Source organism: Staurois parvus, unplaced genomic scaffold (genome assembly GCF_062004578.1).
Source record: "Staurois parvus isolate SC_StPar_1 unplaced genomic scaffold, SC_StPar_1.0 ptg000449l, whole genome shotgun sequence".
NCBI classification, from domain to species: Eukaryota; Metazoa; Chordata; class Amphibia; order Anura; family Ranidae; genus Staurois; species Staurois parvus.
This window is the reverse complement of record NW_028318245.1, coordinates 5,783,692-5,796,303: the sequence shown is the minus strand read 5'-3', so window position 1 is coordinate 5,796,303 and position 12,612 is coordinate 5,783,692. Positions and strand designations below refer to the sequence as shown.

Genomic DNA, 12,612 nt, shown 5'->3' with positions numbered 1-12,612 from the left:
GGCCAAAGACTGCTGGGAGGGATCTACAATTGACGAGGGGTCTACTGTTGCTGGCTGCTGGAGGTTCTATCCATGATGGGTGCTATGAGATCTATTGTTGCTGGTGGAGCTCTATTGTTGTTGAGGTTGGTCTTTTCTTGCTGGATGGGGTATATTGTTGCTGGAGGGGGTATGTCGTTTCTGGAGGGGGTATATCGTTGCTGGAGGGGATATATCATTGCTGGAGGGGGTATATTGTTCCTGGAGGGGGTATATTGTTGCTGGAGGGGATATAGCATTGCTGGAGGGGGTATATCTTTGCTGGAGGGGGTATATTGTTGCTGGAGGGGGTATATTGTTTCTGGAGGGGTTATAGCATTGCTGGAGGGGGTATATCTTTGCTGGAGGGGGTATATCATTGCTGGAAGGGGGTATATCTTTGCTGGAGGGGGGTATATTGTTGCTGGAGGGGGTATATTGTTGCTGGCGGGGGTATATCATTGCTGGAGGGGGTATATCTTTGCTGGAGGGGATATATTGTTGCTGGAGGGGGTATATCATTGCTGGATGGGGTATATTGTTGCTGGAGGGGGTATATCATTGCTTGACGGGGTATATGGTTGCTGGAGGGGTCTACTGTTGCTGGCTGCTGGAGGTTCTATCCATGATGGCTGCTATGAGATCTATTGTTGCTGGTGAAGCTCTATTGTTGGCTGGTCTATTCTTGCTGGACGGGGTATATCGTTGCTGGAGGGGGTATATTATTGCTGAGGGATCTGTTGTTGCCAAAGGTATCTATTGTTGCTGGGGATCTATTGGTCCTTGGTGGGTCTTTTGTTGCTGGAGGGGCCTGCTGTTGAGGGGATCTATTGTTTCTGATGGGGGATCTTTTTTACTGCTTTTCTTTTTCTCAATCGTACATTCCATACAAATTACTTAGCACCACAAAATGATGCTTGGATCGGTACTGGGAGGTGGGCAGGGGGTAGAACCAAGGGATGGTGCAGTGGAGACAAAGGGTGACTCGAAAGTAGGGAGTACCTGCTCCAAGCTCCAAGATCTCAGCAGCAGTGAAGTCGCCCACCCACTGACCCCAGGTGGAGCATATATTCCTGCCTACAGCCAACTTTCTGTATACTCATTTCATAAATCTTGTTTTTGCAGCCAAACTGGAGCAGATGACGCTCAACAACAGACTACTTGGTAAGTTTTAGGTCCCCTGTTTCGGGAAAATGGGTTTCTTCGGCCTTTCTTGAAACACGATGCTTGTGTTAAGAACTCCAATATTTTAAACTCTTCTGTCCAAATCGATTTCATGCGCATCTGAGAATTCAAATATTTTGCTCTCTCTAATGCAGATTGGAAGAAGGAATACATGGAGTCCACAAAAGACGATTTTCAAAGGATTAAAGAATACAACTCCCGTCTAGGGGAGGCTGTTGACCTACAGAAAAGATACATCAAATTACTACTGATAAAAGAACCTCAAAATATAGAAGAAAAGACCGATGAAATAACTTCTTTAGGGAGAAAACATCTCCAGATCATGGATAGAAGGTCATCCGAAGAATATTCCTCAATCACAATCCAGACCTTGTTTGACCCCGATGAAGAGGGCTTCATACCGAAGATTGTGGTGCTTCAAGGACCTGCTGGGATTGGAAAAACGATGACCTCCAAGAAGATCATGCTGGACTGGGCCTCTGGGAATCTCTACCGAGACACGTTTGACTTTGTGTTTTATCTGAGCTGTAGAGAACTCAATACCATCTCTGGAAATATCAGTCTTGTTGAACTTTTATCCAGAACCTGCAGAATGCAAAGTACAAGTGACCTGGTGTCCATCCTGAAGGATCCAGGAAATCACAGAAAACTTCTCTTCATAGTTGATGGCTTTGATGAATTGAGGGGGATGCTGGAGAAGAAATCAGAGGTTTGTCATGACATTTTTGAGGAAACCCACGTAGAAATACTCCTACAAGGATTGCTCAAGAGACAGGTTCTGAAACAGTCTTCTCGGATCGTCACCACAAGGTCATTGGCTCTGGAAAAGCTCAACACATTCATCGATGATTCCCGCTACGTGGAAGTCCTGGGATTCACAGGGGAAGACCGTGTGGAATATTTCCACAACTTCTTTAAAAATAAAAATGATGCAGACAAGGCGCTCAGTATTATTACAGACAACAACGTTCTGTACACCATGTGTGCGGTCCCCATTGTGTGCTGGATTGTGTGCACCGTATTGAAACCCCAACTAAAACACGACTTGGACTTACTGCAGTATAAAACAGCCACCTCTGTGTATCTCCTCTACCTGAAGGGTCTACTAAAGTACCACGTTAGGAACCAGCCCGTACAATCCTGCCTGAAGAAACTCTGCGCTCTGGCCAATGAGGGAGTTTTAAACCAGCAGATCTTGTTTGAGGAAGAGGAACTAGAAAGACATGGGCTTTCTTTGTCAGAGATCGAGTCTGTATTTCTGAACCAGAACCTCTTTCACTTGGACATCGACACCAAGATCTACTATGGCTTCATCCACCTCAGCGTACAAGAGTTCTTTGCCGCTCTGTATTACGCACTAGGTGGCGGTTCTGGAAATGAAGAAGACTCGGTCCTTCCGGAGATCTGCAAAGGGGACTCACTTTCAATGTTGTGTGCAGAGCATCCTCATTTAATTTTGGCCGTGAGGTTCTTGTTCGGACTGCTAAACGGAAAGGACACCGAGGCATTCTCAAAAAGCATGGGCATCAACGTTTCACTCCGAGCTAGGCCTGCAGTGGAAAAATGGCTGACGGGAGACAGGCCTTTGGTTTACTCCACCGAAGCCATTCTCTGCCTCTATGAGACTCAGGACACAGACTTCATTAGGAGAATCATGTCCCGTTCTCCATGCCTGGAAATAGAAACCATATGGATGGATGCCGAAAGTTGGGAAAACAATTGTTTTGGGCAGTTGTGCTATTGCTTGAAGATTTGCCCTGTTTTTCAAGCCCTCACCTTTGTCTTGCTCACTATTGGACCCACGGACCTGGAAATGTTATCGCCACACCTACACAAGTGTCAGCTACTCTGGTAAGAATTTGGGAGGATGTCCCAATAATGGAATTCCAAATGAAAAAAAATGGAAGGTCAAATCTTTGATCTGACCAATTGGAAAGACCGATAAAGTTGAGGGACGTTATTTATAGGGGTTGGAAGCGCTCTAAACGCAACTTAACTTTGTATTTTTCGATATTACTAGATATCAAAAACTCCTATCTTCTTCCTCTTTGGTTGGTAAAGTAGTAGTGGTGCAAGCAGGGGCGTATTTACCGCAAGACATTTGCCTAGGGCGGCATTTTTCAAGGGGGCAGCACCAACCTCCCTGGAAGAAGGGATGGAAGAAGGGACGGAAGAGGGGACACATGCGGCTTGGGGACCAGGTGGGAACTGAGAGAGGCTAAGGGATGCTTGACTCTCGTTCCTGGGGATGTCCAGAGCTGTGAAGGTGAGGGTCTTTCTCTCTCTCTCTGGGAGGGGAGTTGCCAATGCATGAAGGCAATAGTAGTGGAAGGCTCTGGGGGGGGGGGATGGGCAGGGCTGTTGTTGGCCAATATCAGGCTCTCTCCGGGTGGGGGGGCAAATTCTGTGTTGCCTAGGGCAGCACAGAACCTAAATACACCACTGGGTGCAAATAAAGTGTTTTAAAGGCTGAAGGAATTGTTTATCTTCATGCATTCTATGCATAAAGGTACAAAACCTTCTATGTACCGCCCCCCAAGCCCCTCAGTACTTACCCCGAGCCTGATCTTGATCCAGTGCTGTACAGGAGAGCAGCAGTTCTCCCTGGTCTCTCTCTCCTCATTGGCTTAGACACAGCAGTGAGAATGCGGGGACAGGGCTGAACCACTCTCTGTGTGTCTTACAAGTGGAGAAATGCCACCAGCACACCTAGGATTCTTCAAGGTGGTCACATAGTACACACAAGAATAAAGCTTTGGACCCTTCTTGAAGATGTTTCGGAGCCGCGCAGGGCCCCTTTGCCGGGCAAGTGGACCCTTCTTGAGGAATCCTGGGTGTGATGACATTTCTGCACTTGGTTCCCAGCCTGTGGTCATTGCAGCACCCATTATCACCGAATAGTCTTTCTCAGGAACGTGTGCGTGGGGAATAGTGTTTGGATCTGTTGGACACACACAGAGGGGCTCGGGAGCCAGCACACACGGGTACCCCCATAGCGGTTTGTTATGGGGGCACTCAGCAGAGAGGAGGGGCCAGGACGAGGATTTTAAAGAAAAAAACGAGCCTTTAATATCACTTTAGATGTGTATGCCCCTTCAAGGCAAAGTCACCTGATAGCCCGTCCCCCAGCAAGGTCTTCTCCACCATCCATGTTCCCTTGCTGCATCCTCAATGCAAGAGTCTACCTGGGTGGATGTTACTCCCCCACCCGCCAGTGTCACAATGTTCTGGCCTGGTGATTGGTCAGTTGGGGGAGGTAACTCGCTCCTGCATACCCTGAAGCCCCAGAGTTAGGGAAGAGGAGGCTAGAAATTGAAGATGGATGCAGATCTGCCTTCAGAAATCACAGTCCCCCGTACAGCCTACCTGACAGGGACCCCCCACCACCTAGCTCCACGGTCATGAGGATCAGCAGAGGATGGAAACATCAACGTCTGAACACAACAAGAAGGGAGTTACCAGCAACCTTCCATACAGAGATGGGATATGTCGGGGTGCAAATCCATCATCAGATCCTGAGCAGTTCCCCGTTGCCTAGCCCTCAGTAGGCCTCAACGTTCCTGATCCAGATCCTCCTCACCTGTGATCAGATTCTCACCTGGGATCAGAACTGCCATTCCCAGACCTCATCTACACAGGAACTCATACTGCTACCACACCACACCTAGGCCCCGAAACTCATTCTGCTACCACACCACACCTAGGCCCCGAAACTCATCATGATGCCACACCACACCTAGGGCCCGAAACTCATCCTGATACCACACCACACCTAGGCCCCAAAACTCATCCTGCTACCACACCACACCTAGGCCCCGAAACTCATCCTGATACCACACCTAGGCCCCGAAACTCATCCTGCTACCACACCACAATTAGGCCCCGAAACTCATCCTGATACCACACCACACCTAGGCCCAGAAACTCAACATGATACCACACCACCCCTAGGCCCCCGAAACTCACCCTGATACCACACCTAGGCCCCGAAACTCACCCTGATACCACACCACACCTAGGCCCCGAAACTCATCCTGCTACCACACCACACCTAGGTCCCCAAAACTCACCCTGATACCACACCACACCTAGGCCCCGAAACTCATCCTGATACCACACCACACCTAGGCCCCGAAACTCATCCTGCTACCTCACCACAATTAGGCCCCGAAACTCATCCTGATACCACACCACACCTAGGCCCCGAAACTCACCCTGATACCACACCTAGGCCCCGAAACTCACCCTGATACCACACCACACCTAGGCCCCGAAACTCATCCTGCTACCACACCACACCTAGGTCCCGAAACTCATCCTGATACCACACCACACCTAGGCCCTGAAACTCATCATGATGCAGCACCACACCTAGGGCCCGAAACTCATCCTGATACCACACCACACCTAGGCCCCAAAACTCATCCTGCTACCACACCACACCTAGGCCCCGAAACTCATCCTGATACCACACCTAGGCCCCGAAACTCATCCTGCTACCACAATTAGGCCCCGAAACTCATCCTGATACCACACCACACCTAGGCCCAGAAACTCATCATGATACCACACCACCCCTAGGCCCCCGAAACTCACCCTGATACCACACCTAGGCCCCGAAACTCACCCTGATACCACACCACACCTAGGCCCCGAAACTCATCCTGCTACATCACCACACCTAGGCCCCCAAAACTCACCCTGATACCACACCACACCTAGGCCCCGAAACTCATCCTGATACCACACCACACCTAGGCCCTGAAGCTCATCCTGATACCCAACCACACCTAGGCCCCGAAACTCATCATGATGCAGCACCACACCTAGGGCCCAAAACTCATCCTGATACCACACCACACCTAGGCCCCAAAACTCATCCTGCTACCACACCACACCTAGGCCCCGAAACTCATCCTGATACCACACCTAGGCCCCCGAAACTCACCCTGATACCACACCTAGGCCCCCAAAACTCACCCTGATACCACACCACACCTAGGCCCCAAAACTCAACCTGCTACCACACCACACCTAGGCCCCGAAACTCATCCTGCTACCACACCACACCTAGGTCCCGAAACTCATCCTGATACCACACCAAACCTAGGCCCCGAAACTCATCCTGATACCACACCACACCTAGGCCCCGAAACTCCTCCTGATACCACACCACACCTAGGCCCTGGGCCGCTGCTGACCGAAAGGGACTGTCAGGGCTCCAGGGTATGACCAGAGGTATGTGACTGACACAGGGAAACGCAGGCTTCAGATAAGTTATAAACAATATAATTTATTAAAGACTAACAATACAAACATAAACGCAGTGCAATACTAAAACATAACACAGTGCAAACGAACCAAACCACCCACAGATAATACATACAATGCAAGCGTCGTCAGGCAGGCCGGGTCAATAACAATCGGGCAGGTAGGTACAGGGGGGTCAGGCAGAGAATGGTCGGGGTCGCAAGCCAGGGATCAGAACAGGAGAAGTCAGCAGAGGTCAGGATCAAACAGGGTCAGCAACAAGACAGGAACAGGAATGCAGGAACAAGATACAGGGCCCAGGAAAAACACACACACCAAGGCAAAGACTGCAGGTCTGGCCATCACTTAAATACACCTGCATAAGCAGTTTCAGGTGTTTGGCTGGCTGCAGGGTTGAGACTCTGTTTGCTGGGAGCACCCGCTGGCCAGCCCTGGTACTGCAGCCCACAAGGCAGGTGAGTCCCACCATTACTGGCAAGTCCATTCCTAACAGGGACCTGGGCCCATTACGGGAGTACTACCCCCCCATCGGTGGCCCCTGGGTGGAGGATGTCGTCATTCTGGGATGCCTTCTCTCTGGTAATCTCTATTTAATGATTTGTTCTCTTCTAGTTTCAAGTTATGTCATTTCCCCCAGAGAAGTTATTCTCAAAGTCGGGAAGATGAAGGCGTTCTGATGGAGGAGGAACTCCTTCACTCTGAAGATCCCGAGGACTATCAGGAGGACGGCGAGTTCACCTTCTCGGATGATGAAGAGTCAGCAGATCTCTCCTGGTTGATGAATCCACATAGTCAAATACAAGAATTGACGTAAGAGAAATCTCTCGATTTTGTAGTGACGGGATCATGGCTGGATCTAGGGGGTGCTGGGGTGGGCTGTGACCCCCGTCCTCTGCCCTACTAACAGTGACCCCTGTCATTCTTGTAGTTTTCACGTTCATCAATGTTTTTTCTTTCTTTTGAACTGAAGGATAATTTTTCAGCACCTTCCAAATCGGTTCCCTCGCTCATTTTCTTCCTATATTCCCACATCATTTCATAGGCCATATTTCACACCTCCGCACTGGGGGGAAGGTCATACTGTGTCTCGCCTTAACATGTCAACTGCGGTAGGGGGCGGTGTGGAGCCATTCATTATCAATGACATCTCAATGTACAACCTTCATGTCCCCCTAATGCAGGGGTCCTCAAACTATGGCCCGCGGTCCACATGCGGCCCGCTGGGCAGGGGTGTATCTGCCGCGAGGCAAGGGACTAGGTTTTGGCAGGTCGGGAGAGCTCGGCAGGGTTCGGGTGGGAGGCAGGAGGGCGGGATCAGCAATTCTAGAACAGGGGTTACTAAGAGATGGCAGTAGGCGGGGCTAGCAAGAGGATGGGGTGGGGAAGGCGAGTTAAATAAGGGGCGTGGTCTTTTTGGGGCGCTGTCATGTGCGAGCCGCTGCTTCGGTGACAGAGCGGCCGGTGTTATTGGAAGGAGCTTAAGGGGGATTTACAGGAAACCGCCGCCGAAGCATACTGCTTGTTTGTGTCAGGCCGGAATCACAGCGAAAAGTGCATGCATCCCAATCTACAGGCACATGTGACCCACAGGGGTCTACTTACCAACTTTTTCACTCGGGATTCACAGAACTCACACCCATTCTCTCCCCCCTTCCTCTCTCTCTCTCCCCCCTCCTCTCTCACTCCCCCCTCCTCTCTCTCTCCCCCTCCTCTCTCTTTCTCCCCCTCCTCTCTCTTTCTCCCCCCTCCTCTATCTTTCTCTCCCCTCCTCTCTCTTTCCCCCCTCCTCTCTCTCTCCCCTCCTCCTCTCTCTCTCCCCTCCTCTCTCTCTCTCCCCTCCTCTCTCTCCCCCTCTCTCTCCCCCCTCTCTCTTTCCCCCCCCTCCCCTCCCCCCCATCCCCTCTCTCTCCCCCTCTCCCACCTCCTCTCTCTCCCCTCCTCTCTCTCCCCCCTTTCTCTCCCCCTCCTATCTCTCCCCCTCCCCCCTTTCTCACTCCCCCCTCTTCTCTCCCCCCTCCTCTCTCCCCCCTCTCTCTCCCCCCTCCTCTCTCCCCCCCCCCTCCTCTTTCTCTCTCTCCTCCCCTCCTCTTTCTCTCCCCCCTCCCCCTTCTTCTTTCTCTCCCCCCTCCCCCCTCCTCTTTCTCTCTCCCGCTCCCCCCTCCTCTCTCTCCCCCCTCCTCTCTCTCTCTCCCCATCTTATCTCCCCTCCCCTCTCTCTCTTTACATTGTACACAGATCTGACCCAACAAGGTGTCCTGCATTTACTGTATATTTCGCTCCATAAGACACACTTGGGGGGAAATGTCTGTGCGTCTTATGGAGCGGCTGGCCCAGTATTCCTGTATTCCCACCATTGTATGTCTGCAGTCTCTGGTCATCTCATGTATTATGTCTGTAGTCTCTTGACATCTCATGCACTATGTCTGCAGTCTCTGGTCATCTCATGCACTATGTCCGCAGTCTCTGGTCATCTCCTGTACTATGTCCGCAGTCTCTGGTCATCTCATGTACTGTGTCCGCAGTCTCTGGTCATCTCCTGTACTGTGTCCGCAGTCTCTGGTCATCTCATGTACTATGTTCGCAGTCTCTGGTCATCTCATGTACTATGTCCGCAGTCTCTGGTCATCTCATGTATTATGTCCGCAGTCTCTGGTCATCTCATGTACTATGTCTGCCATCTCTGGTCATCTCATGTACTATGTCCGCAGTCTCTGGTCATCTCATGTACTATGTCCGCAGTCTCTGGTCATCTCATGTACTGTGTCCGCAGTCTCTGGTCATCTCATGTACTATGTCTGCCATCTCTGATCATCTCATGTACTATGTCCGCAGTCTCTGGTCATCTCCTGTACTGTGTCCGCATTTGTACATAGTTTTTTTTTTTCTAAACTATAGTCCAGCCCTCCAACGGTCTGAGGGACAGTGAACTGGCCCCCTGTTTAAAACGTTTGAGGACCCCTGCCCTAATGGATCTGCACTTTAGTGGACCACAATGCAAACACTGCGTGTGCTTCGTCTTGCCTCGATTCGCTATCAAAATCATTTAATTTAGTGAAATTCTTTTAGTTCATTTTTGGAATTAGTTTAATTTGTTCGAATTTCCAGAATTCAGTCGAATTGAATTCATTGCGATCGAATTCAGAAGATTCTAATCAAAATTCGAATTTGAATTTATTTTACTCAAATTTTAGAAGACGGTTATATTTTTCTATTTCATTCTATTCTATAGTTTTTTTCGATTCTATTCTCCTCTGTATTCTATTCTATTTCTAATTTATTCTATTCAAATTATTCTATTCTATTTTATTCTATTGTTCTTTCTATTCTATTCTTTTCTACTCTATTCTAATCTATTCTATTCAAAATTATTCAATTCATAGTTACATAGTCTGGCTGAAGAAAGACAAAAGTCCATCCAGTTCAACCATAGAAATAAAAAAAAAATAAAAGAAAGTTATAATCCTTGCCTGTATTAGTTTGTCAGCCTCAAGTTTGATGTTCTTCTGCTGTTCTCTCTGTAGGTTGTACAGCTGTGATCTGACCAGCTCTTCTTGTGATTGCATCTGCTCCATTCTGAGTACAAACAGACTACTTACCAGCCTTGATCTAACGTACAATATGCTACAGGATTCTGGGATAAAAATTCTGTGTGAGGGACTCAAAGATCCAGGCTGTACCCTGCAGGAGTTGAGGTGAGTGATATAATAATATGTTGGACTCTAGAAAAGATCTCCTATGTGAGGGACTCCGACATCCACATCTGAAGTAGGACCCATACCATAGATCGGGGGTGTCAAACTCCATTTCATTGCAGGCTGTATCAGCATTATGGTTGCCCTCAAAGGTCCGGGTTGTATCTGTGAGACTAGATGTCCAGAGTGCCCCACCCTCCTTACATCAGATGTCAAGAGCCCCCGCACCATCAGAAGTCAGGAGTCCCCCACCCTCCCTTACATCAATCACAGTGCACCGCCTTACCTTGTGCTGCTGTCAGGAAGAAGCTGGGGGCAAAGCTGGTAGGCAGAAAGTGCAGGGTCGGAAGGAGGACCAGAGGAGGGCTGGAATCAGCTGTGGGAGTGTGTGCAATGCTGAGACCAGGGGAGGCGGAGACGTGAGGGGTGCTGCGACTGCACAGAGAGGTGCAGGATCTAGCAGAAGTGTTCTGTCCTCCTCCCTGCTGCCGACTGCTGAGATGGGGGCAGAGACATGAGAGGTGCGAGGGCCACATAAAGTGGCTGGGCTGGATTTGGCCCATGGGCCTTGTGTTTGACAAGCATGCTATAGATGATATCATAATCTGCAGAGCTCTGTAATTAAGTTTTGTGTGAGAAATTTAGTCATCCGGGCTGTGCCCAGTAGGGAGTGAGGAGAAAATTATACTGTAAGGCCTCGTGCACACTGTACATTTTTAATGCTGCTCCTAGGGGGCATTTGGCATTATGGCATTTTTTTTCTGCCTCTAAAGAGGCATTTAGAGGCAGACAAAAACCCATTACCTGCTTTTCCAGGGGCATTTTGGCAGAAAAAAATGATTGACGCGATCCAAACACATGTGATTGCATCTAAACACACATAAATGCTAGGCACGTTTAGCACTTTAGCATTGATTCATTTCAGTGGCCAGAACAAATTATGATTCTGGCCAATGAAATGGATTGAGGCCCAAGCGCTTGGCATGCCTAAACACGTCCTAAACGCGTTACATGCATTTAAAAGTAGCATGCACTTTTTTCTGCCAAACTGCTGCTGCCAGAAGAAGAGGCATCTAGGAGAGTTGGCAGGAGGGCTCTGGAGTAAACCTTCCAGACAAATTAGGGACTCTGGGGCTGTACCCTGCAGGAGCCCATGTGGGAATTGTTCTGTAAGGCCACTTTCACACTGACGGTCCAATTGGGTCCGCTTGACCCGATCGGACCATCCATAGACCTGTATGAACCAGCTTGTTCCCTGACACTCACCAGCATCTGATCCGATCCTGTACGCCAAAAACAGACAGATGGGAATCCATTCCCAATCCATCTGGTGGATCGGATCGGATGGAAATGGACAGGTGGTCCGTTTCCATCTGACCACCCCATAAAAGACAACTGGCAGTGTCTGTGTCTGCTCAGCAGCAGCGGACTGGATACAGACTTGTCATCTGCCTGCTCAACCAGGATCAGTGGAGAGATCCCCCACTGAGCAGGCGGATCCGCTGACTCCTCCGCCCCATCTTAGAGGGGCCTAAATGATATAATAAATAGGAAGCCTTATGTGAGAGACCATTCAAACTGCACCTTGCAGGAGCAAAGGTGAGTATTTTTTACTACAGTGGGGATTGAAAGTTTTGGCATCCCAGCTAAAAATTTGTATTAATGTGCATAAAGAAGCCAAGGAAAGATGGAAAAATCTCCAAAAGGCATCAAATTACAGATTAGACATTCTTATAATATGTTAACAAAAGTTAGATTTTATTTCCATCATTTACACTTTCAAAATAACAGAAAACAAAAAAATGGCGTCTGCAAAAGTTTGGGCACCCTGCAGAATTTATAGCATGCACTGCCCCCTTTGCAAAGCTGAGACCTGCCAGTGTCATAGATTGTTCTCAATCATCGTCTGGGAAGACCAGGTGATGTCAATCTCAAAGGTTTTAAATGCCCAGACTCATCTGACCTTGCCCCAACAATCAGCACCATGGGTTCTTCTAAGCAGTTGTCTAGAAGACTGAAACTGAAAATAGTTGACGTTCACAAAGCTGGAGAAGGCTATAAGAAGATAGCAAAGCGTTTTCAGATGTCAATATCCTCTGCTCGGAATGTAATTAAGAAATGGCAGTCATCAGGAACAGTGGAAGTTAAAGCAACATCTGGAAGACCAAGAAAAATATCAGACAGAACAGCTCGCAGGATTGTGAGAAAAACAATTCAAAACCCACGTTTGACTGCACGATCCCTCCAGAAAGATCTGGCAGACACTGGAGTTGTGGTACACTATTCCACTATAAAGAGATACTTGTACAAATATGGTCTTCATGGAAGAGTCATCAGAAGAAAACCTCTTCTACGTCCTCACCACAAAAATCATCGTTTGAACTTTGCAAATGAACATATAGACAAGCCTGATGCATTTTGGAAACAAGTTCTGTGGACCGATGAG

General features: G+C 48.9%; 1 protein-coding gene across 4 annotated transcripts in view; it reads left to right on the top strand.

Moving 5' to 3' along the window:
- Positions 1 to 12,612, top strand: part of LOC149453455 (NACHT, LRR and PYD domains-containing protein 3-like) — a 29,074-nt gene that overhangs the window by 4,963 nt on the left and 11,499 nt on the right. For 3 of the 4 annotated variants that reach the window (XM_089688214.1, XM_089688213.1, XM_089688212.1), the window contains exons 4-7: positions 1,144 to 1,182; positions 1,338 to 3,054; positions 7,087 to 7,284; positions 9,996 to 10,166. In XM_089688214.1, coding sequence (XP_089544340.1) covers positions 1,144 to 1,182; positions 1,338 to 3,054; positions 7,087 to 7,284; positions 9,996 to 10,166 — 2,125 coding nt within the window. The remainder of the gene's footprint in view (positions 1 to 1,143; positions 1,183 to 1,337; positions 3,055 to 7,086; positions 7,285 to 9,995; positions 10,167 to 12,612) is intronic. The other variant, XM_089688215.1, reaches the window with a different exon arrangement.